Genomic DNA, 23263 nt, shown 5'->3' on the forward strand with positions numbered 1-23263 from the left:
TCCCTGAGAATAAGAACAGGCAATGACATCACCAACCCAAAGAAACAAACAGAAATAGAAAGCAGGAATCATCAGCAGTGCTTCACCTGGAGGCTCATGAAGATGTTACCTGGCATGGTGACAAAACGTCTGAAAATGAACCTTCCAGCTCAGCGAGCAAACTTGTATCCAGAACTTCAACTGAGCTACAAATCTTCTCAAAACTCGATAAACACTCTAGACTCTAATCTCCAGCATCTGCAGTCCTCATTTCACCTAGTTGATTTTAACCATCCTTAGATACATGCCCAAAAATGAATAAAACAACCCCAGAGGTCTCAATAATTTTTAAAACTTAACAACTTTGCAATATTCCAACATGATACCACAGCATCAACATGGGATTTTGCTCCCCCCCAACCTTCCAACAGTTACAGAAGTGTTCGCGTTACCAGTTGTTCAGACTCCGATAGAGCATTGCTTGTCCAGTGCAGCGTTGATCATTCTGCATTGCACTTACCGTTACCATGAAGGCCTTCTCAGCTTCACTCCTCACCCAAGATGTGGTTAAACTCATAACCAGTCAACTAAGGAGACAGCAGTCTATGATCCTCTGGAATTATTGTATCTTTATCTTGACAAAACTCAATCTGAAATATGCTAATCTCGAGATCGGTTTCAACACATAATTCATTCATAATTAACAGTCTAACTGTTGACTAAATACATTCTCTTCCTCTTCATTCCCACAGACTGGCTAATGACTGCAGCCTTTGAAATCTTCAGTTAGTGACGCTCCCTGATGAGAAACAAACCTGCCCAGAAAAATGATGTGTGAAATCTTAGTTTGAACAGGGATCAGAGAGAGATCGATATTTTATTTAAGGCTGTCAATCAGTGAATAAAGAAAATCTCAAACTTTTACAGAATTGGGGAAGAGGTCAGGCCACATGTCTGTTTCCTGAGCTCTGTAGGAGTGCAAAGTTCATGCTGGGATATTTCTGCTTGAAACCTGGTTACTAATAACGGCACAAAGTCTTCAGCAAAACAAAAATCAGCTTTTCTTAAAATAGGCAAATGATATGGCAGCATCCGGGAGGTGTGTTAAGTTTGTCTTTCAGCTTCAGACTGTACAATTCCTTGTTATTTTAGAAATAAGGATCAATTGGAAGAGCAAGGAGTTTAATAGAAGGCTCAGCCTTCCTGCCCAAAGTCTTCGGTAAATTTTTTCACTTTGTTAAGATCCTCAGCATTGACAGTAGGTCGAGTGGTTGCCAGTGAACGAAGCATGTCAGACTGAAAAGAAAGAATGAAGTTCAGGAGTTAGAAGCCAAAAGAGAGAGTGAGCAAAATGGATAACAGACAGGTGGTGCATGCATAACTTAACCCTGATCTATACATGACTTGCACACTAAGAGTATTCTTTGCTTTTATTATTCTGGGTCACAGCCCAAGGCAAGAGATGAGCTGCTGCTCATATGTCTGCTCCCAAGCTGAGCCACAGAGCAGCAAAATGATTCTCCAACCCATTCAGAAAGCACCAAAACAGAGTGTACGCGCACACAGGTACAGGATTTGCAAACGTACAATGTAGTTACACCACCCTGACAGCCAGGCTTTCATAAGCATTGTTTCAAACAAAATATTATTTTGCTGCTGAGATAACTAAAACTTCAACTGACGGAAACATAGAAAGTTCCTCTGACCAAACATCCTCACCACCAGCATTACCAGCACTGATATGAGAAGTCAACACAAAAACAAGCAGAATTTACCATGCAAACCACAGGCTCCAGTAGCTTATCACTGGGAACATCCACCCATGTCATCTCAATGGCAGCTGGGTCTCCAGGGGAACATGGTGTTAAAAGGTCATCCACTATGACATTTGGATTTGTCCTGGATGGACCTCGAATCTGAGGAAGATATCAAACAGTTAATGATATATTGTCCTGTAAAACTGATAGCAAAATACCTGAATCCTCTTGAAATGATCCAGTCTGAGCAATGCCGTTACCACAATCGGCAATTATCTCAAGCATACTTGGTCTGCTTTATGTGGGGCATTGGGATAGGAATAAGACCATAAGCCTCCCTTACCCCAAGCCTGGTTAACCATTCAGTAACCTCATAGCTGAACCTCTACATCAACTCACTTTCAACCTGTCACCTTACTCATTGATTTCCTCAGTGATGCACAATTTAAAAAGATTCACAAATGCAGAGTGAAGAAATTTCTTATCTCAGTCCTGAATGATCAAGTCCTTATCCTGAGAAACAAAGTGATTGTTGTTTATAATAAACAATATTAGCCAGTAAGAATCAAACAAGATTAACATAATCAACCATTGAAATCATATTTCAAGCAGGGAAAAAGGAAATAAAAAATCAATTTTTAAAAGCATTTCTTGAGATGTTGCCAGAGCAATATTGAAACTGTTGTGTGAATAGCTGTGGTCCCAACAATGACCCTGGCAAAACTGAAACCCTACAGTTATAAGCAAGCCATTTGGCCCAGAGTCCACACCAACCTTCTGAAGAGCGTCCTACCTAGGCCCACCCTATTCCTATTACACTGCACTTCCAATGGCTCATCCACATAGCCTACACATCCCTGGACTGTAGGAGGAAACCAGAGCACCTGGAAGAAACCTACACAGACACAGAGAATCTGCAAACTCCACACTAACAGTTGCCTGAGGGGAGAATCGAATCCGGCTCCCTGACGCCGTGAGGCAGCAATGTTAACCACTGTGCTGCTCTGCGCATCTCCTGGGTCTCTGGATTGCCAGTCCAATGATAAGATTTGATCGGCCTGTTGCTAAATTAACAACTGCCTCAGCTGAGAGCCAAGAGAATGTGTCCTTGAGGTTCCTTCAAGATTAAAAATCAGAACACCCCCCTCATCTTACCCCAGCTTGCCCCCAATCCACTCCAGACTCTCTCCCATTTCCCAGCCCCTCTCAACTTCCACTCCCCAATGCAAACTAACCCCTCCACCCACAAGCCAGGTTCCCCACTTGCCACCCTCTAATAGGCCTGTGATTTTCACACCTCTCTGATGAAGAACTTCAAGATCCTGTTTGTCCAACACAACATCACAGTTTGTGTCGTGCAGAACTCTGCAAATCACTGGCTGCCATCCTGAAAAAAACTCCTTTATCCTCATTCTCTGCCTTCTGCCAGTCAGGCAATTTTCTATCCATGCCAGTACTTTGCCCCTAACACCATGGGTTCTTGTCTTATTTAGCAACCTCCTGTGCAGCAGTTTGTCAAAGACATTATGAAAATCTACATAGATCATGTCAACTGACTCTCCATTGTTTAACATATTTGTTAATTCCCTCAAATTACCTCAAAAGAATCAACAATTACTTCGTTCCATCCTTCTTAAATACTTATTAAAACCGTTGCTATTTGTACATTCCTAGTTAGCTTTCCCTCATTCCTTAACCTTTTTTTCATCCTTTTGCATTTTGCATATTCTGACCAATCACGCAACTCCAAAACTCAATGCCCAATCGATGAAGGCCTGCATGTACTCCTAGGTCCCTTTGTTCAACAACACCCCTCAGAACCTCACCATTAACTGTGTAAGTCCTACCTTGGTTTGACTTTCCAAAGTGCCACACCTCACACTTACCCGTATTGAATTTCAGTTGCCAATCCTCAGCCCACTTCCCTACCTGATCAAAGACCCTCTAATTTTTGATAACCTTCCTTGGTATCAATGATACCTCACCTGCAAACTTACTAACCATGCTTTATACATTCAGCTAGTATACATGCCTTGTACACTTCAGCTAGCTCAGCTTTCATGTTGCTGTTATTTAAATTTAAAATATAGTAGTGCCCCTGTACCCGTAGGGATTACGTTCCAGGACCAACCGCAGAAGCCGGAAACCAATAGGAGTGACCCCATTCATTTCAATGGGAAACATATCTTCCCGGCAGTTCCTGGTCCTGGAACGATCCCGATTATATGTTCCGGCAGGTAAGCGAAACCACTGTGACCAGACTCACGGATATGGGGCTCACCTGTAATAGACTTTGACCCAATCTTCACCCTTTCAAACTGAACATAATGTGGTTGTTGCTACCTAGGGGTATTCTAACTCAGATCATTAATTATTCTTTCACATTACTTAATGTCAAATTGAATACAATGTGCTTTATTGTCAGTTCCAAAATGTGCTCCCAATAGCATTTTATGAACTCTTTATTCAACCTTCTGTTGCCAATCTTGTTTCTCCAATTTGTAGAGATTAAAATCACCTATAATTACTGTCATCCCTTAATCACAAGCATCCCATCTTTCTGCCTACCAGCCATTTCAACCCCTACAGATTTTGTTTTACTAAGTTTGTGGTTAAGAATTTGACTTTAAACTTTGTACTTCTATGTTATATAAAAATAATTTTGATGGTTTTAGTTGTGTCCTCTCATTATCCCCTCAGTACCTACCTCATGATAATCACTACGACAAAGACCTCGACAAGCCTGACTTAAGCCTCTCAAGAATGTAACAGGTGTGCTTAGTGTTGCTCCACTGAATTTACCTGGACTTTCAATGTTTTTATATTCTTCATGTCAAGAACTGCAAACAATACTCCAACTATAGGTAACTATGTTCCAGGACAAACCTGTGTTACTTCCACATGTTTGTATTCCCCACATCAAGATATAAATCCAGAATCTTTTGGCTTTTTATGATTTATCTGTTCATGTGATAACCTTTATCGACATAAGTCTCTCCGTTTAGTTCTATTTAGAATCTTAACATTTAAGATGAATTGCGTTTTCTATGTTACTTTCATTTTTTGATATTGCTTAAATCTGGGTTTATTGGGAAACAGATATCACACTGTGATCAAGGCCAAAGCACCAGCATCCCATGTTTAAGATTTGTGTGGCAAGAACAAATGTTTAACCTGTGATGGAGGTTGTAATTACCAGTATAACACTGATCACATACCTTTTTAAAATGGGTTGCTGATTGCACTTTCCGGACCGGTTGCATTAATGCATCACGAACAATTATACAGATATCTGCACCAGAATATCCCTCTGTTTTCCTGCCAAGTTCCCTGAAGTCTGTCTCAGTCAGGCAATGAGGAGTTGTGCCCAAGTGTAATTTAAACATGTGGACTCTTGCTGGCTCCTCTGGCAATGGGATGTAAATCCGTTTCTCAAATCTTAACACAGACAATAAGGGAACTTTTAAATTATTTCACACAAAGAAACTACAATGTGTATAATGTAGCACAATCTTAAATCTGACCTCCTCCTAATGGCAGAATCCAGCACCCATGGGATGTTTGTTGCTCCCAAAACCAAGATTCCATCACTACTATTCCCAACACCTGAAGATGGAGAAACAAGTTATTTTCGAATTAGACACAGAGCAAACATCTGGAACCCCAAATACATAGTAATTAGCATACAACGTATGAAATAGAAGTACACCATTCAGCTCCTCAAGCTTTCTCACCATTTGTGTTCCAAATACCACATACCCAGGCTAGTCACCCTTAGATTCTTGACAGGCATGGGGATCGATCTACCTCTGTCTTAAACATTCTCAACAATCCTGCCACCAGCACCTGCTGAAACAGACAGTCCAAAAGTCGCACACTTTGACAGGAACAATTTCCTGTCTTATATGTCTGAAAAGGGCAACCACTAATTTTAAAACAGTGGCTCCTAGTTCTGGGCCCACTCTTGCATCCTTTCCACATCCACCTCATTATGACCATTCAGAATCTAATAAAACTTCAATAAAATAATCCCCAGCCTTAGGTTAAATTAGGTTACATTCCCTACAGTGTGGAAACAGGCCCTTCAGCACAAGTCCACATCGACCCTTTGAAGAGTAACCCACCCAGACCCATTTCCCTCTGACTAAAGCACCTAACACTATGGGCAGTTTAGCATGGCCAATTCACCTAACCTGCACATCTTTGGACTGTGGGAGGAAACCGGAGCACCTGGAGGAAACCCATGCAGACACAGGGAGAACGTGCAGACTCCACACAGACAGTCACCCAAGGCTGGAATCGAACCTGGGTCCCTGGCGCTGAGAGGCAGCTGTGCTAACCACTGAGCCACCGTGTTGCCCCGAAGCCTATTGTAAGCAAATCTGCTCTTTCCAGATATCAATCTAGTAAACCGCACCAGAAGCTCCTCTAAACGCAGATATATCCTTCCTTACAAAAGGCCGTCAAAACTGCAGTGTTTGAGATATGGTTTCACTAATGCCCTGTATGAATGCTTACTTAGATGTTCAATGCTTGCCTTCATCAGTCAGAGCATTTAGTACAAGAATTGAGTCTTCACATTATAGCTGCACCAGACATTGGTCAGACCACATTTGGAGTAGTGTGTACAATTCTGGTCATCCTGCTATAGAAAGGATGTTATTAAAGTAGAAAGGGTACAAAAAAGATTTACAAGGATGTTCATGAAACTGGAAGATTTGAATTATAGAGAGGTTGGATAGGCTGGGATTTTAAAAAAATCTGTAGCTTAGGAGGCTGTGGGGGGGGCTTTTAGAGGTTTATAAAATTGTGAGAGCATAGATATGGTGAATAACCACAATCCTTTCCCCAGGGTAGGGGAGTCCAAAACTAGAGGGCATAGGCTTAAGGTGAGAGGTAAAAATTTAAAACAGACGGGATGGGCAACTTTTTAATGCAGAGGGTGATGTGTATATGAAACTAGCTGCCAAAGCAAGTGGTAGAGGCAAATACAATTATGACATTTAAAAGACATTTGGGTGGGAACATGGATTTAGAGAGACATGCGCCAAATACAGAAATGGGACTCGTTCAGTTTTGGAAACCTGGTCAACTTGGATTAGTTGGCCTGAAGGGTCTGTTTCCAAGGTGTACGACTCCATAATTTCTTCAATAATAAAGAACTGAATTCTGTAATCCTTCTTGATTACGTGCTGTAACAGAACATTACCTCTTGTACTAGAATGTCCAGACTCTTCAGCATTTCTCATTTTCAATAGTTGTTCACTATTTAGATAATGCTCTACCTTTTTGTTCTTCCTGCCAAAGTAAACCCCGATACATTTTCAAGTTAGCTTTTAGTCTGCAAACTTCCTTTTCCGTGTGCTGCTGGAAAAGCACAGCTGGTCACACAGCATTCAAGGAACAGGAAAATCGACATTTTGGGCATGAGCCCTTCATCAGGAATGAGGCTTGTGGGCCAAGGGGGCTGAGAGAAGGAGCTCAGCCCGCTTGGCCCTCAAGCCTCATTCCTGATGAAGGGCTTATGCTCCTCAGATGCTGCCTGATCAGCTGTGCTTTTCCAGCACCACATTCTTCACCTCTAATCTCCAGCATCTGCAGTCCTCACTTTCTCAAAATTGATACTGACTCAGCCACTCAAAATAAACTGACATTTCTGGACAAAAGAGCCTCTTGCCACAAACAGAGCAGTAGCTGTGACTAACACACATCCATTCTTTCAGAAATTATCACCCAATCATTTCTACCATTGACTGTCTATCCATTGTTCTTCTCTTTATACTGGTGTACTTCCCAGCCACTAGCTGACAATCTTTATTCCAGTGGGCCTTTCACTAGTTTTTCAGCTAACTTTTTGACAAGACTTATCTCCTCAGCATTAACTTCAGATGAGCCCTTTGTATGCAACTGGTAGAGACCGGAGGGATTATAAAATCTCTGAACAACAAGAATTTAACCTAGTTCCTAAAGCAGTACCAAGTGGGAAATGTTTAATTACTTTTTAACCAATATATTTATTTTAATTCATGCCAACCATGAGCTAAGATGCTTCAACAACTAGTATTGAGCGAGTGTAACTGCATGTGAATGAGACAAATACTTGCCACACTCAAGTCTGGGTACAAATCAGCATAACCTGAAGTAAAAACTATGGAGCAAATATTCAGTTGGACAAAACATTACAGAATCTTACTGCAGAGATGGAAGCCACAAGATCTGTGGGGTTTCTTTTTAAAGCCACCTGATTCAAGGGATCTCAGAATTGTTACACCACAGTACAAAACCACTTATGCCCGCACCAGCTCTCCAAATGAGTTATTTAATGCCTTCTCCCCATAAAGACTGCACATTCTTCCTGGTCTGATGTTAATCTAATAGCCTTGTGAATTGCTCAATTTACCAGACTCAGGTAGCAAATTGCAGATCATCACCTCTTGATGTGTGACAAAGTTTCTTACATCTTCATTACTTCTTTCAACAATTACCTTAGGACTTTGCTGTTGCATTCTCAATCTCTCCGAAATTGGTGAGTATCTCTTCCTATCTACTGTGTTTACATCCAAGTGCCAAAGGAATTGACTATAGAGACAGTTAATGCATTACCTTCAAATATTTTACAAATTCTGGAATTATTCCTTCAGACAGTAAGCTCACAAATATTACAACATTAGTTAAGAGGGAGTGCAATGGAAGGTTCATCAGACTTGTTCCGAGACGGTGAGACAGCCCCACAAAGAAAGATCAGGCAAACTGAGCCTGTAATCTGTAGAATTTCAAAGAATGAGGTTATTTAATGGAAGCTTACAAAATTGTTAAAGCATTGATGAAGGCAAGATGCTACACCTGATTACAGAGTCTCGTACCAGGGGAACGATGTAAAAATAAAGGAGCTGTTATTTAGGACTTCTCATTTGGAAGTTGTGAAACTTCGGAATTCTCTGCCTCAGAGGCCTGTGGAAGTCCATTCTTTTATTATGTTTTACATTTTGATTGATGGATTTTTTGATTATCAATGGGAAAGAGGGCTGTGGGATGTGAAGGGCATTGAAAAGTTTGATCAGCTGGATAAATGATGGAGCAGACTTAATGGACTGAATGGCTGATTCCTGTTCCTATGATTTTGAATATCTGTCAAATTTCTCTCAACGAAACCATTCCCAACTTCTCCAATCTATCATGGTGGCTCAGTGGTTAGCACTGCTGACTCTCAGCATCAGGGAACCAGGTTCAATTCTAGCCTTGGGCGACTGTGTCTCCCCGTTTCTGTGTGGGTTTCCTCCAGATGCTCCAGTTTCCTCCCACAGTCCCAAGATGTGCAAGTTAAATGGATTGGTCAATGCTAATTTACCCATACTGTCCAACAATGTGTAGGCTTAATGGATCAATGATGGGAGGTGCAAGGTTGCAGGAATGGTATAAGATAGGATGGGGTAAGTCTAAGTTGGATACTCTTTGGAGAGTTGTTGTGGATTTGTTGGAATTAATGGCCTGTTCCCACACACGGGATTCTATGGAAATCAAGCTCCTCATCCCTGGAACTATTCCTACAAATCTTTCTTACATTCACTCAAATGCCTTCACATTCTTCTTCAAGTGTGGTAGCTAGAAATGGATGCAATACTCCAGTTTCAATGCCTTATACAAATCTAAAGTAACTTCCTTGAATGCTCCTTTAATACAATCTGGAATGTATGTTTTCCAAAACACATTCACAAACTGCCCACCATCTTTAATGATTTATACACATTTACACTCAATGCCCCATTCTATTGTATCCTCTTCACAATTGTATCCTTTAATGCCTCTCTATGTTCTTTCTGCCAAAACAAAGCACCCCATGATTGAGAACATGCAATCTTAAAGACCAAAGAAGGCTGTGTTGATATACGCCCAAATAGTTAACTTCCATCAAGAAATCATGGTCAGATGTGTTTCTATATAGTCTTAATTTGTTTCAACAATGAGACTTATAAATGACTACACATAACCTTTGTTATGGAGTTAACTTTGTAAAGTTTGTAAATACCTGATGCTTTGGACTTTCACTCAACACTATATAATGAAGAACATTTCACTGTTTCATTCGTTTTAACATCCCTTACTTACATTTATATTAGTACTTTTTGATCTTCTGAATTAGCTTCACCATTAAAGTATAAAGGAAAACATGATTTTTTCCAAACATTCAAACACAGCAAACAAAAACAAACATCAGTTAACTGATCATGCTGAAAAACAAAAGGCCAGTGATAAGTAAATGTCTGATTTAATGGAAATTTCACCAGTTCGGCAAGCATTGAGGTATGATCTAAAGTCTCTCAATTTTTGGTCGCTGACTGCATATGCATACTCTGCTTCACTGACAAAGTAGTAAAAACAAAATTCAAACTATCCTCTAACTTTAGTAAAAGTCATAAAATGACAAAAATAAAACTTAAAAAAGGTAGGATCTGTGGACAATTGAAAACGTAAGGAACCAGTCAGGACTCAGTTAGAGGTGACATCAATGTCCAACACCCTTAACAGGCAATGACATGCAGTTTTTAAACCAACTAGAAATAAACTCTGCCGAGGAGGTATGCTTGTGGTTCAGTGGGAATGACTCTGCTCTGGACCGAGAGACTCAGGTTCCAGTCCCACTGTGAGCAGTGTAATGGGGACCTGACTTTCACCCAAACATTCAAGTAAAAATAAATAACAAAATGCTATTTGTAATGTGAAGCAGTCTCGCTCAAAGTAAACTAGAGTGGCCACAATTCCTAGAGAGAAAGGCTCTCTTTCTTACCTTGCATTTGGACTAGAAATTCCGTTTTGATGCGCCTGGCAGCTTCACTCTCATTCTCATTTCTGGATCCACAGAGGGAATCAACTTCATCGATAAATATGATGGAGGGTTTGTGCTGTCGAGCCAACTCGAACAGATTTTTCACAAGTCTGAGGGAGAAAGGAAACATTATTACCCAAGGAGACTTGCATACTTCTTAGTAGCATCAAAGAAAATTAACAAAGACGTCAGACTGGCAGTGTCTCTCAGTATCCATTCACTTCTTTGTTTCTCATAAGCTGACCCACTTTATAGACTCCTTGTAAGATGTGACATCCTTTACTGTGCTGCTACCTCTAGGAAGTAATCGCTGCTAAACGTTCTCCCAATTTTGGTGGAGGATGAGAGTTCAGATAACTGAGGATTGCCCAGCATTTGCTGAGATTGAAGTGATGGTGATCCAGACTTTATGGAAGAAGCAGAGATAGGGAGTGAGCAGGTTGCAAGAGTCTGATATTTTTCCTACTAAATGCAGAGTTCAACCTCATTGAGAATCTCAAACCTAGGAGAAGTGCAACTAACCAAAGATGCTGCAGGAACCAATAGAAACAAATAACTCATTTTAATATCCTGAGGTTTTTAAGTTCTATTTTCAATTTGGTAGAATATCCTAAATAGTTCTCAAGCTTAGTAAAAACATTTTTACCTAAGATCTTGTCCAAGTTCATTTTTGATTGATCTCCACTTGTCCTCTAGTCCACATTCTGGAAGTTAACATTCACAGTTCATCACATTCATGAACGACCTTATATTTTAGAAACCTCCACAAATTACAACAGTCACAGTTTCTCACTTCAAATATTAATCTTCCATTAGCTCCTTACTTCTACACTTACTCCACTATTTTAATTTTCATGTGCCTGCATTATTCACTCCACATTTAGTTTTGGCATCCAATCTTAGCTGTCTCTGTTTCAGATTCTCAAGCAGAGACTGATATGGGGTCCAGCTGGTTGGCTTTTGTCGCTTCAATAGGCACTAATCTCACATATCTTCCAGGTATCCCCCACATTGCACAGTGAGAGATGGGAAAGGGAATCTTCTGTAAGCTCAATTATTGTTAAAACTTAGCATAGAGATGGCACTGTCTCTACTCAAGACATTGACAAAACTCAAATATTTGCGGTGTCACTTACTTCTCACTCTCTCCTAACCATTTGGACATCAGGTCAGATGATGACACAGAGAAGAATGTGGAATTATTTGCCTCTGTTGCTACAGCTTTGGCCAAGTAGGACTTTCCTGTACCGGGTGGGCCAAAAAGCAAGATCCCACGCCAAGGAGTTCGTTTACCTATAAAAATGAGAAGAACAGAATATGAATTGGACCAATCAATGACAGCAACTGTGACAAGATTAAACACAGATTGTACAAGTTTCAGGGACAGAAGCAAGGTACATATTATGCAACCAATTCAACTACTATTTTTTCAGTATGTTGGATTTTTCAGTACTTTGTTTCATTCTTTTTATCAGTTTTGGTTTGGAATTGTGAACTGTGATCTGAGAACTAAAAGGTGACCATGGGACTGTCAACAGCCATCTATTTAAGCAAACAATTGGCTTGTGAGGCTCGACCTGGAAGTTAAATGCAGATTGGTTTTTGATCAAAGTATTCTACAAACAGAGTGATACTGGAGAAATCAGTACGTTTAATCAGATAGCAGATGTTTGGCCATGAACGAGGTCAGAACCTGGGCACTGGTGCCAAAGGGAAGAAGCAGGGGTTTTGAACTGGAGGTTTCTGAAAGGAGGTGTTTGGCTGAAGATTTGTAAACTCCTCGCCTAACCTCCTGATATTAGCAATCGAAAGTTCAGAGGATAGAAACTAAGTCATACAGATTACAGAAACTTCCTCATAGTGACCTTAAAAGGTGCCCCTGATTGTAACCTTCAGAAAATCAACCGTATGCATTTGTAGAACAATGCATTATAAAAAAAACCACAAGTAATTTGGCTAGTTCTGAGGAAGAGTCACTGGAGCCAAAATGTTAACTTTAATTCAAAGTTTGTGAGAAGATTTGTAGCTCGGGTGCTCGTTGCTGTGGTTCTGTTCGCCGAGCTGGAAGTTTTTGTTGTAAACGTTTCATCCCCTGTCTAGGTGACATCCTCAGTGCTTGGGAGCCTCCTGTGAAGCATTGTCCGGTTGACAACCGGAAGCGGCAGGGACAGGCCACTATAAATGCCGGAGGAAACACCACAGAAGCGCTTCACAGGAGGCTCCCAAGCACTGAGGATGTCACCTAGACAGTGAACGAAACGTTTGCAACAAAAACTTCCAGCTCGGCGAACAGAACCACAGTTAACTTTAATTTCTCTTCACAGATGCTGCCAGACCTGTTGAGTTTTTCCAAAAAGTTCTGTCTTTATTAGTAATTTGGCCAAGTTTGTAGTTTTTTAAATCTCTTAACTATGTTCGTCTATCTGTCTTTTGAGAGAACAGGGCTGAAAACAAGAATTATTGAGTTTAAATTGTAGACACTAATTAGATTACTTTATTCTTTAATTTTGCCTGCTAAAGTTACTGTATTATTAATAAATTGTTAAGCCTTTTGTTTAAGCTACAAACCTGATGTCTGGAATCAATTATTCATAAAGACTAGGACTGATTATTCAAAAAGATGGTTAGGAACCTTTGGGGTCAATTTTGAATGTCTTTTAAGAAATATGCTGGATTTCTTTTGCTACAAGCCTGCCTTGCTCACAGAATGGCTCGTTTTAAGACAATAAACCAATTCCCATTTGAACTTGTCAATTAAACTTGCCTCCACTGCATTCCTCATTGAAGCACTAGGTTTGTGAAAAATGCTTTCTTCACATTGCCATTGTTGTTTTTAGTAATTACCTTAAATCCATATCCTCTCGTTCACAATGCTTTCATTGTGGGATCAGCTTTTTCTCATCAACTCCATCCAGACCCTTCACGATTTTGAACACTTTGATCAAATCGCCACTCAACCATAGCTTCTTCAAGAAAAACAGTTGCAACCTCTCCAGACTAATTTACCTAACCGAAATTCCTCAACCCAGGAAACATTCTTGTGTCTTTCCTGCACCCTCTCTAATATCTTACAGCCTTCCTAAACTGGTGTCCAGAACTGGATGCAATACTCCTATTCAAGCCAAACCACTGTTCTATGCAACTATGATAGGACATTTCATCCGTGCTCATATTTCTAACCCTCCTTAGTCTGTCCCTAATTAATATAGCAGTCCTTTAGAACATAGTAAAATACAGCGCAGACCAGGCCCTTCGCCCTTGATATTCTGCCGACCTGTGAACTATCTAAGCCTACCCCCCCTCTACTATCCCATCATCATCTATGTGCCCATCCAAAGATTATTTAAATCTCGCTCATGTGGCTGAGTTAACTACATCAGCAGGCAGGGCATTCCAGATCTGTACCACACTGATTAAAGAATCTGCCTCTTACATCTTAAATCTATCACTCCTCAATTTGTAGCTATGCCACCTCATACAAGCTGACATCATCATCCCAGGAAAAAGACTTTCATTATCTAACCCTCTGATTATCTTTTATGTCTCTATCAAATCCCTTCTTAGCCTTCTTCTCTCCAATGAGAACAGACCCAAATCTCTCAGCCTTTCCTCAAAAGACCTTCCCTCCAGACCAGGCAACATTCTGGTAAATGTCCTCTGCATCTTTTCCAATGCTTCCACGTCCTTCCTGTAATGGAGCGACCAGAACTGTACACAATATTCCAAATGCAGCCACACTCGCGTTTTGTATAGTTGCAGCATGACATTACGGCTCTGGAACTCATTCCCTCAACCAACAAAACCTAACACACCGTTTGCCTTCTTAACAGCACTATCCACCTGGGTGGCAACTTTTAGGGATCTATGCACATGGACTCCAAGATCCCTCTGCACAATCTTTCCACTGACCCAGTATTCTGTCTTCCTGTTATTCTTCCCAAAGTGAATCAGCTCACATTTATCTGCATTGAACTCCATTTGCCACCTCTCAGCCCAATTCTGCAGCTTATCTAAGTCCCCCTGCAACATTCTTCCACACTATCCACAACTCCACCGACTTTAGTGTCATCTGCAAATTTACTAACCCATCCACCTATGCCAGCATTCAAGTCATTTATAAAAACGACAAACAGCAGTGGTCCCAAAACAGATCCTTGTGGCACACCATGAGTAACTGGACTCCAGGCTGAATATCTTCCATCAATCACCACTCGCTGTTTTCTTACAGAAAGCCAGTTTCTAATTCAAACAGCGAAATCACCCTCAATCTCATGCCTCTGCATTTTCTCCAACAGCCTACCACATGGAACCTTATCAAATGCTTATTTGGCATTATCCAAAAAAACTCATTTCCTTTTTGCACCTTATTATTCTTTACGACCTATATATACTCTGACCCACTCCCTGCCAGTTTAATTTAAGACATGTGAGCTAATCTTCCCATAAGCACACTGGTTCTAGTCCTATTGACATGCAACCCTTTGCAATGGGCTCTTCCTATCCCAAAACTGGCCCCAATGTCCCAAGAATCTGAAGCCCTTCGTCCTGCATCATGCCTCAAATCATGCATTGATCCCCCTATTTCTCCTCTCACGATAACATCTCTTAGGACATTTAACAGTTTTCTGCACAGATTGCCAAACCTAATTATTTCTAACATTTTCCATTTTATATCAGACCCCATCTAGAACATAGAACATAGAACATAGAAGAATACAGCGCAGTACAGGCCCTTGGGCCCACGATGTTGCGCCGATCCAAGCCCACCTAAACTACACTAACCCACTATCCTCCATATACCTAACCAATGCCCTCTTAAATGCCCATAAAGAGGGAGAGTCCACCACTGTTACTCGCAGGGCATTCCATGAACTAACGACTCGCTGAGTGAAGAACCTACCCCTAACATCAGTCCTATATCTACCCCCCCTTAATTTAAAGCTATGCCCCCTTGTAATACCCGACTCAATACGCGGGAAAAGGTTCATACTGTCGACCCTATCTAACCCCCTAATCATCTTGTACACCTCAATCAAGTCACCCCTAAACCTTCTTTTCTCTAGTGAAAACAGCCCCAAGTGCCTCAGTCTCTCCTCATACGATTTTCCTTCCATACCAGGCAACATCCTGGTAAACCTCCTCTGCACCCGTTCCAATGCCTCCACATCCTTCCTATAGTATGGCGACCAAAACTGCACACAATATTCCAGATGCGGCCGTACCAGAGTCTTATACAACTGCATCATGACCTCAGGACTCCGGAACTCAATTCCTCTACCAATCTGCAATATGTTGCTTTTCTTACAGACCTTCAACTCAGACACCCTTAATCTCATATCCTTATGGATCCCCTTTAGATGCCTCAGTCATCCTTGAACCCGATATCTTTAATTTTTTGCTGTTGATCCTAAACATAGCTCTACAAATCCCAGCTCTTACTGACCAACAACTGTTCCTCATTAAAAATCAAAAGAACTGCAGATACTGTAAATCAGAAACAAAAACAGAAATTGCTGGAAAAGCTCAGCAGGTCTGGCAGCATCTGTAGACAGAAACTGGAGTTAGCGCTTCTAGGAGCTAGCTAAGCCTGCACTGATTGCCTATCTATAACTGCACAGAGGGCTCATTTGTTAAGAACTACCCACATTGCTGTGGGTCTGGAGTCACAGATGTGCTTCCATAAAGGATATTAGGGAATCATGAAACAATGGTTTCATCATCATTAGTCACTTAATTCTAGATTTATACTGAATTCAAATTCACCATTTGTCATGGCAAGATTTGAATCCAGGTATATAGAACATTACCTGGGATCCTGGATTAATAATCTTGTGATAAAACGACAAGGCTATCGCCTTGTTAGAAATAAATCTCTTACAAGAAAAGCTGTGAAATATAAAAACATACCTGTGAACAGATGAGGGAACTTGATGGGTAAAATCACAGCTTCCTTCAAGGCCTCCTTTGCCACCTCCAAACCGGCCACATCATTCCATCGCACATTGGGCTTCTCCATCACAATAGCACCTATAATGGAACAAGAGTGTGACTGCTGACAACAAAGTTCCAAACACATCTACAGGAAGCTTCAAAGTCTTTTTGAAAAAATGAAGAAATTGATAGCAAAAAACAAAACATTCATGAAACCCCAAAAGTGATAATAAGGACACCACTTCGACTGGGACAACACATTCATCCTAAGAGGAGCCAGAGACACGCACAAGAATTCCTAGAAGCATGGCATTCCAACCAGAACTTTATCAACAAACACATCGTCTTATATCCCATTTACCACCCCAAGTAAAATAATGGGAAATGACGCCATCGCACCATGGAAACCTAAATACCGGGTCATAACACCAGTGTTTCAACGGAGACTCTCTGATGGCGTTACCTAGTATGGTGGCAAAACATCTGAAAACATAGCTTCCAGCTCAGCAAGCAAACGTACACACAAGCTGTTTCCCTTTCTACATGAGTTTAGGACAATAATCTTACACAATGAAGACAGAGGTAAAGCGGAATTCTTTGCTCAAAGAATAGCAAATCAAACATTCAAATTAGATAAATGTTTAACCAGTAAAGCAGAGAAGAATCATGGGAAGAAGGCAGACAAGTGGAGTTGAGGATTATCAGATCAGTTGTGTTTGCACTGAATTGCAGAGCAGACTCAATGGGCTGGATGGTTTACTTCTGCTCCTAAGTGTTAAGGTCTTCAAGTAATCCACCAGTGAAAAGAAATACGCTGTCTGAACATTGCTGGAAAACTACGAACCCATCTGCCATTGCCAATGTTTCTTGCCACAACCAGATTAAGGTGTTAAGCAGAAAATAAACCATTTCACAAGAGAAGCACAAAACGAAAAGACTAGAAGACAAGCCAAACATCTCCTTCAGAAAACTCAAGTAGTATGAAATGATTGAAAATTTAATGAACTCAATCTGAATCTATGAATCTTTTTTAATTCAAAAAGCACAGGGCAGTCAATATTTTACTCTGTAAATTAGGGAGACTGAATCTTGCATTACATGTACATTTTAATATTTATAATTCTGCATTTTTTAATTATTATTAATTTATTTTAATTAACAGCCTATACTGTGCTATGACCTGCTGTATGAATATTGTCATTAGTAGCTGCCACCAAAATAAAATCTTAATTTAAAAACCGCATCTAATAGATGGTATTGAATATTATCTTCAGACTGCAAGTCCTGTCTGATATACCAGCAAAATAGGCTTTGTTCCGTAGGACACAGACAACATGAAATGATGTATAAAAATATTACAATCAATAATCAAGGCTGACAATTCAGTGTAGTACTGATGGAGTTCTATTGTATCAAGTGTGCTTTGTTTGGGATAAGTAAAGGATTTATCTGGCCTCTTGGCACTGTTTCAAAGAGCAGGTGCATTACCGCCATCGCCTGGCCAAAATGTATCACTCATTCAAGACCACAAATGGATACGATGATCACACAAATATTTGTGGGAGTTTGTTACCTGCAAATTGGCTACTGTTTTGAAATTACAACAATGATTCCAATTCAAAAGTAACTCTTGTTCTAAAATAGGACATCCTTAGTCATGAAAAGTGCTTTTTTATTTCATTTATTTTATAATGTGGGCATGGCCGGCAAGGAGCAACATCCCTACCTGCTCTTGAAATGGGTGGCTTGCTAGGTTGGGGTCTGGAATCACATGTATGTCGGGGTCTGGAATCACATGTAGGTCAGACCAAGCAAGTTGCCAGGAGATTAGCTTGGGCCTCCAGATTGTTACTTCAATGACGTTATCACTATGTCGCTGCCTCTCCAACATACAAATGCATTTTTTAAATATATAAACAATTAAGTGGATGGGTGGAGTTGTAGAAAGGCTCTGTTCCACTATTAATCTGATTTGACTGACAGTTTGATTTTCAGCCATCTCAGGTTGGAGGAAGAATGACAGGTTGCTGCTGTAAGTTTGGATCTCAAATCAAACACATTTGTACATGCTTATAATTCCTCCTCAATATGCACTTCAAGGCTGGATTTGAAACTTCAGTCTGATTTGCACCTACTCTAAAGACTGTTGTGTTTCTGCACAAAATTAAAATGACATCACCGTCGCTGGGACAATGGTGGGCTAGTACTCCCTGTACTAATCAGGATCACAGTACTCCTCTGCCTCCAAGCTTGGCAGAGACACCGAATACAGTGCTATCCTCAGCCCCATGGTCCTCTTCAATAAAAGCAGCATTGTTCCAAGAAACATGTCAAATCTCATGTGAATGCTTGCAACTTTGAGATTGACCCCTTTACTACCTCAGATTTTCATGCTGCTTGGCTAGCATCCAGTTCTGGATGAGCCATTTTCTTCAATCTCTGCCACAAATTCCATTCCCTTATTTCTGAATTTACACCTCTGACTACTGTCTGCATCTCACCCAGACTTGAGACTATTCACATCCATTACACCCTATTTGACCTTGAGCTTCTAGTTACATATTTTCTCTACAACCAAGACCATTATCACCAAAATATCATCCATCTGGAACCTGCCTCAACTTATCTGCTGCTGAAAGTCTCATCTATATTTTCCCAACGTGACTATGCAAAGTGCTCGCTGATTGGTCTTCCCATTTGTTCTATTCATTAAGTCATCTGGAATTCTGCTGCCAATTTTATACCAAATGCTATTTGGCTCTAATTTCATTGCTAACTGATCCACACTGGTTTAGAGTCAAGCAGTGCCTCCAAAACTCTCATCCATGTGTTAAAATCCCTGATATGGAGATCAAGTGGACTAACAGGCAGGTGTCTGGCAACACGAGAATGCGTTTCACTCACCCATCAGCTGCTCCTGCAGTTTCTTCTTCTCTGGATTTTCTTCTTCACTATCACTGTCACTCCTGGGAGAGGAATCAAAACATGAGAATTGCAGCAACATCAGACAGCAGTAATGCAGGGAGATGGCTAGGGTTGGGGAAAGAAAATGTCCATGTATAGCAGGCTCAACTAAATATAAAAACAGGAAATTGCTAAATATGAAAAGGTAATTAAGAAAATATTAAAGAATCAGCAAACAGCGAAGAGATAACAGCATAAGATTGAAAAGATTTAAAAGTATCATGTCTTCAACTTCATCCCACCACCTATCACACGATGAAAACAAGCCCATGAAAACAAACCTTATTGTCCATCACAGACACTTAGATTTTCATTCCCTTGTAACTTCTTCCATTAACCCACACCCTCATGCAAAACAATCACCTGGACTTCCAATTTTAGTACCAGCTGATTCACTTCTAACTTGCAGTAACTCTCTCTCCACTCCTTATTCATCCCAATAATATACATCTATCTCACAACACCATAATGTTCTTGCCTACCCATTCCTCTCCAGCAGATACTCCCTCACCCGACCCATGAAAGTAATTGTCTGCCAACATCCCAATCCCAGTAATGCATGTGCCGATTCTCCATTAGCCATGAATATATCCGCAAATCCAGTTTTTCTCCCAAATCAGGAGCCCTCATCCATACCCCTTGTCATTTTGCTGTGTTTCTTTCACTGGCTTCTTGCCGCGTTTGTCTTTGTTTTTTAAATATTCCTTCAGTTTTTCTGCACGGTCCAGGTACTGAACACACTTCGCTCGAATACTCTCCTTTGCCTTCTCTCCATGAGCCTCATCTGCAATAAAAACAGTGGAATATCTTGACTACAGTAACCCTAAGGTGGGGAACTGCCTCCAACATCCCAGAAGGGGAGACCTGATTACCAGTCACCACAGAATGTTTCCTGTCTGTACTGGTGACAACATGAGGGTATAGTTCCACTACCCATTGATACCCTGTACCTGAACACTTGCTGACATTTCACCAATCTAGCCAATCTTGTACATACTCAGAAATCAGTCAATGGTGGTCAGCAGCAGGGAACATTCAATGATGATCAGGAGCAGGAACACCAACTGATTTCCCCTCTAATTCAGGGATCGGAACAGTGATCAGAAGCACTAACTGATTTTCCCTCTCTCTGACCCAGGGGTCACTCAGTCGTGTTCAGGAGTAGTCCTGAACTCTGCCCCCTTTCATCCAAGAGTACTGAAGTCCAATACAGTGTCTCCAATGCCCAATCTGAGGTCAACTAATTCAAAACAGGCCGAGTATTAGATCAAAGCTTGTAATGAGCTTGTTGTACAATTTGTCTAAACTTGGCCAAATTTGGAACTCCCTTCCTACCAACACTTTGGGTGTACCTACACCAGATGAACTGCAGTTCAAGAAAGCAGCACATGACATTCCCAAAAAATATTTGGGGTTGGATACAAATGCTGGCCATGCCAGCTCTGCTCACATTTCCTGAAATATATCCAGAGAATGCAAGTTCAAATCCCACAATGGTCAAGTGTGAATTTGAATTCAGTTAGAAAAAAAATTTGGAAATAAAAAGCTTGTAATCCAACTGGTTCACTAATGTCCACGGAGAACTCTCACATTTAATGGCATGCAGGAAGTATTCCACTGCATGCTGATACAGCCTCAATGCCTCTTCATAGTTCTTTGCCTTGTCTTCTTCTGTGGCTTTAGTTACAAGGTCAATTGCTTTCTGAAACAGTTAAAAATAAGTTATATTAACGCATAGTTCACTCCCAAAAGGAAGAAATATCAAATCATCATCACTATCCACACCATTCTCACTCATTCCTGATGAAGGGCTTATGTCCGAAATGTCAATTCTCCTGCTCCTCAGATGCTATCTGATCTGCTGTGCTTTTCCAGCACCACACACTCAACTCTGATCTCCAGCATCTGCTGTTCTCACTTTCCTACCATGCTGGTTTATCAGCTGCTATGAGAACTTCCATTTTTTGAATGACTTTGCACCATGCAACACAGAATTTTGCAGCAGCCTAACTGATCTGAATATGTTATATGGTTTTGCACCAAACAATGTACTGGTATTGGTGGGCAGCAACAACCAAAAAATCCAAGTTTATAAAAAGAACATCTACTGAACGAAAATGTCTCAAGAGGCTTCACAGGTGCATTATAAAATGGACATGACACTGAGCCACACATGACAATATTAGGTCAAATGGTTAAATATTTGGTCAGAGGTTTTAATGAGTGAAAAGAGGAAAATGAGGTGGAAGGATGCAGGAAGTAAATTTCAGGCTTGTGCAGTTAAACAACTGAAGGCACAACCACTAGTTGCGAAGCAACTAAACTGGGAATAAGAGGACAGAGTTAGAGGTGCACATTTAATCTCAGAGGGTTGTAGAGTTGGAGGAGTATATAGAAGTAAGGAGGGAGTGAGAGCATGGGGTCAACTAAAAATAAGGCCAAGAACTTCAAAATCAAGACATGACTTGTCTGAGGGAACAACAGTGATGGGGAATGGGACTTGCTGTTTGTGAAGGCAGAGTTTGAATGAGGTCAAGATTTTGGAAGGGAAACAAGGACAGTCAGATCTAACAAAGGCATGAAAGAGGGTAATGCCATATTTTCAATAAAGACCTAGGACCTGCCTAACCCTACATTACAAACCAAGCATATGAAAAGCAGCTCTATGCTTCATCCTGTCAAATTCTCCTAATCTCATCCAAATGCTCAAAATATTTTTGATAAGAGGAGTCCGCATGAAAGAAATGGCAAGTCCAATATTTTCAATACTGAGAAAATCAGAACACTACTATACCAACACTATACTTTCACTACACTACATCAATATTAAACTTTACCACACTACACAGACTATGTTTGATGGCAGACTTAACAATTCCATGAGAGGATTTTGCAGCATGGTTCAGGGAGTGGCACTGAAACCAAACCATCAGAATAAACAATGTAAAAGAGGAGATACTGGAAGGACTTTAACACGTTTTACTTAGCAAACTCTGATTACTGATGGGTAATGATAGCCCATGAGCCATCATTAACAAACAGTTAAATCCTCTTAATATTTTAGACACACAAATGTTCCTGTTATTAAATGCTCCATGTTCCTCTTATTTTAGCATGAAAATATTCTGTCTCATCTCTTTGACCACACAGCACATCTCATACTGATCTCCAACTGTTAGCTTTCCCCATTTACCACATCCCTTGCTAGATTTCTACTTTCATATTCACAACATATATGTTCAAGTAAGTGTCATCTGCAAAGGCTGTCAGTTTAAATCCCCAGAAACTATTATATCCATCCCATCAGAGCACAATTTTAAAGTTCTTTCTACAGTGGAACATCCAGAAATGCACAAATTTCTGTGAGTAACATACAATGTATTAACGCTTCGCAATATGAATTTTAAAAATAGACGCAGATGAAGGTTTCTTTTTAAGATGAATGGTCAGAAATAATTTGGAAGATTGACGTCAAAAAGCATGCAATTCACTCAACTGTCTTGCAGGATGTGGGCGCTGGTTAGCTCTGTTGGTTGGATAACTGGCTTATAGAACATAGAAAAATACAGCGCAGTACAGGCCCTTTGGCCCTCGATGTTGCGCCGATCCAAGCCCACCTAACCTACACTAGCCCACTATCCTCCATATGCCTATCTAATGCCCGCTTAAATGCCCATAAAGAGGGAGAGTCCACCACTGCTACTGGCAGGGCATTCCATGAACTCACGACTCGCTGAATAAAGAATCTACCCCTAACATCTGTCCTATACCTACCACCCCTTAATTTAAAGCAATGCCCCCTCGTAAT

At 40.6% G+C, this 23263-nt stretch overlaps 1 protein-coding gene across 1 annotated transcript in view; it reads right to left on the reverse strand.

The window, feature by feature from the left end:
• Positions 1-837: 837 nt before the first annotated feature.
• The window catches only part of LOC122558170 (vacuolar protein sorting-associated protein 4A), a 28962-nt gene continuing 6536 nt past the window's right edge, over positions 838-23263 (reverse strand). Inside the window, exons 2-11 of the mRNA XM_043706458.1 lie at positions 21046-21157; positions 20092-20239; positions 19396-19457; positions 16468-16587; positions 11697-11853; positions 10522-10670; positions 5261-5342; positions 4955-5174; positions 1755-1895; positions 838-1275 (exon numbers count right to left, since the gene is read on the reverse strand). Of these exons, the coding sequence (XP_043562393.1) occupies positions 1174-1275; positions 1755-1895; positions 4955-5174; positions 5261-5342; positions 10522-10670; positions 11697-11853; positions 16468-16587; positions 19396-19457; positions 20092-20239; positions 21046-21157 (1293 nt within the window). The 3' untranslated portion in view covers positions 838-1173. The remainder of the gene's footprint in view (positions 1276-1754; positions 1896-4954; positions 5175-5260; positions 5343-10521; positions 10671-11696; positions 11854-16467; positions 16588-19395; positions 19458-20091; positions 20240-21045; positions 21158-23263) is intronic.

Source organism: Chiloscyllium plagiosum, chromosome 17, assembly GCF_004010195.1.
Source record: "Chiloscyllium plagiosum isolate BGI_BamShark_2017 chromosome 17, ASM401019v2, whole genome shotgun sequence".
Classification (NCBI taxonomy): domain Eukaryota; kingdom Metazoa; phylum Chordata; class Chondrichthyes; order Orectolobiformes; family Hemiscylliidae; genus Chiloscyllium; species Chiloscyllium plagiosum.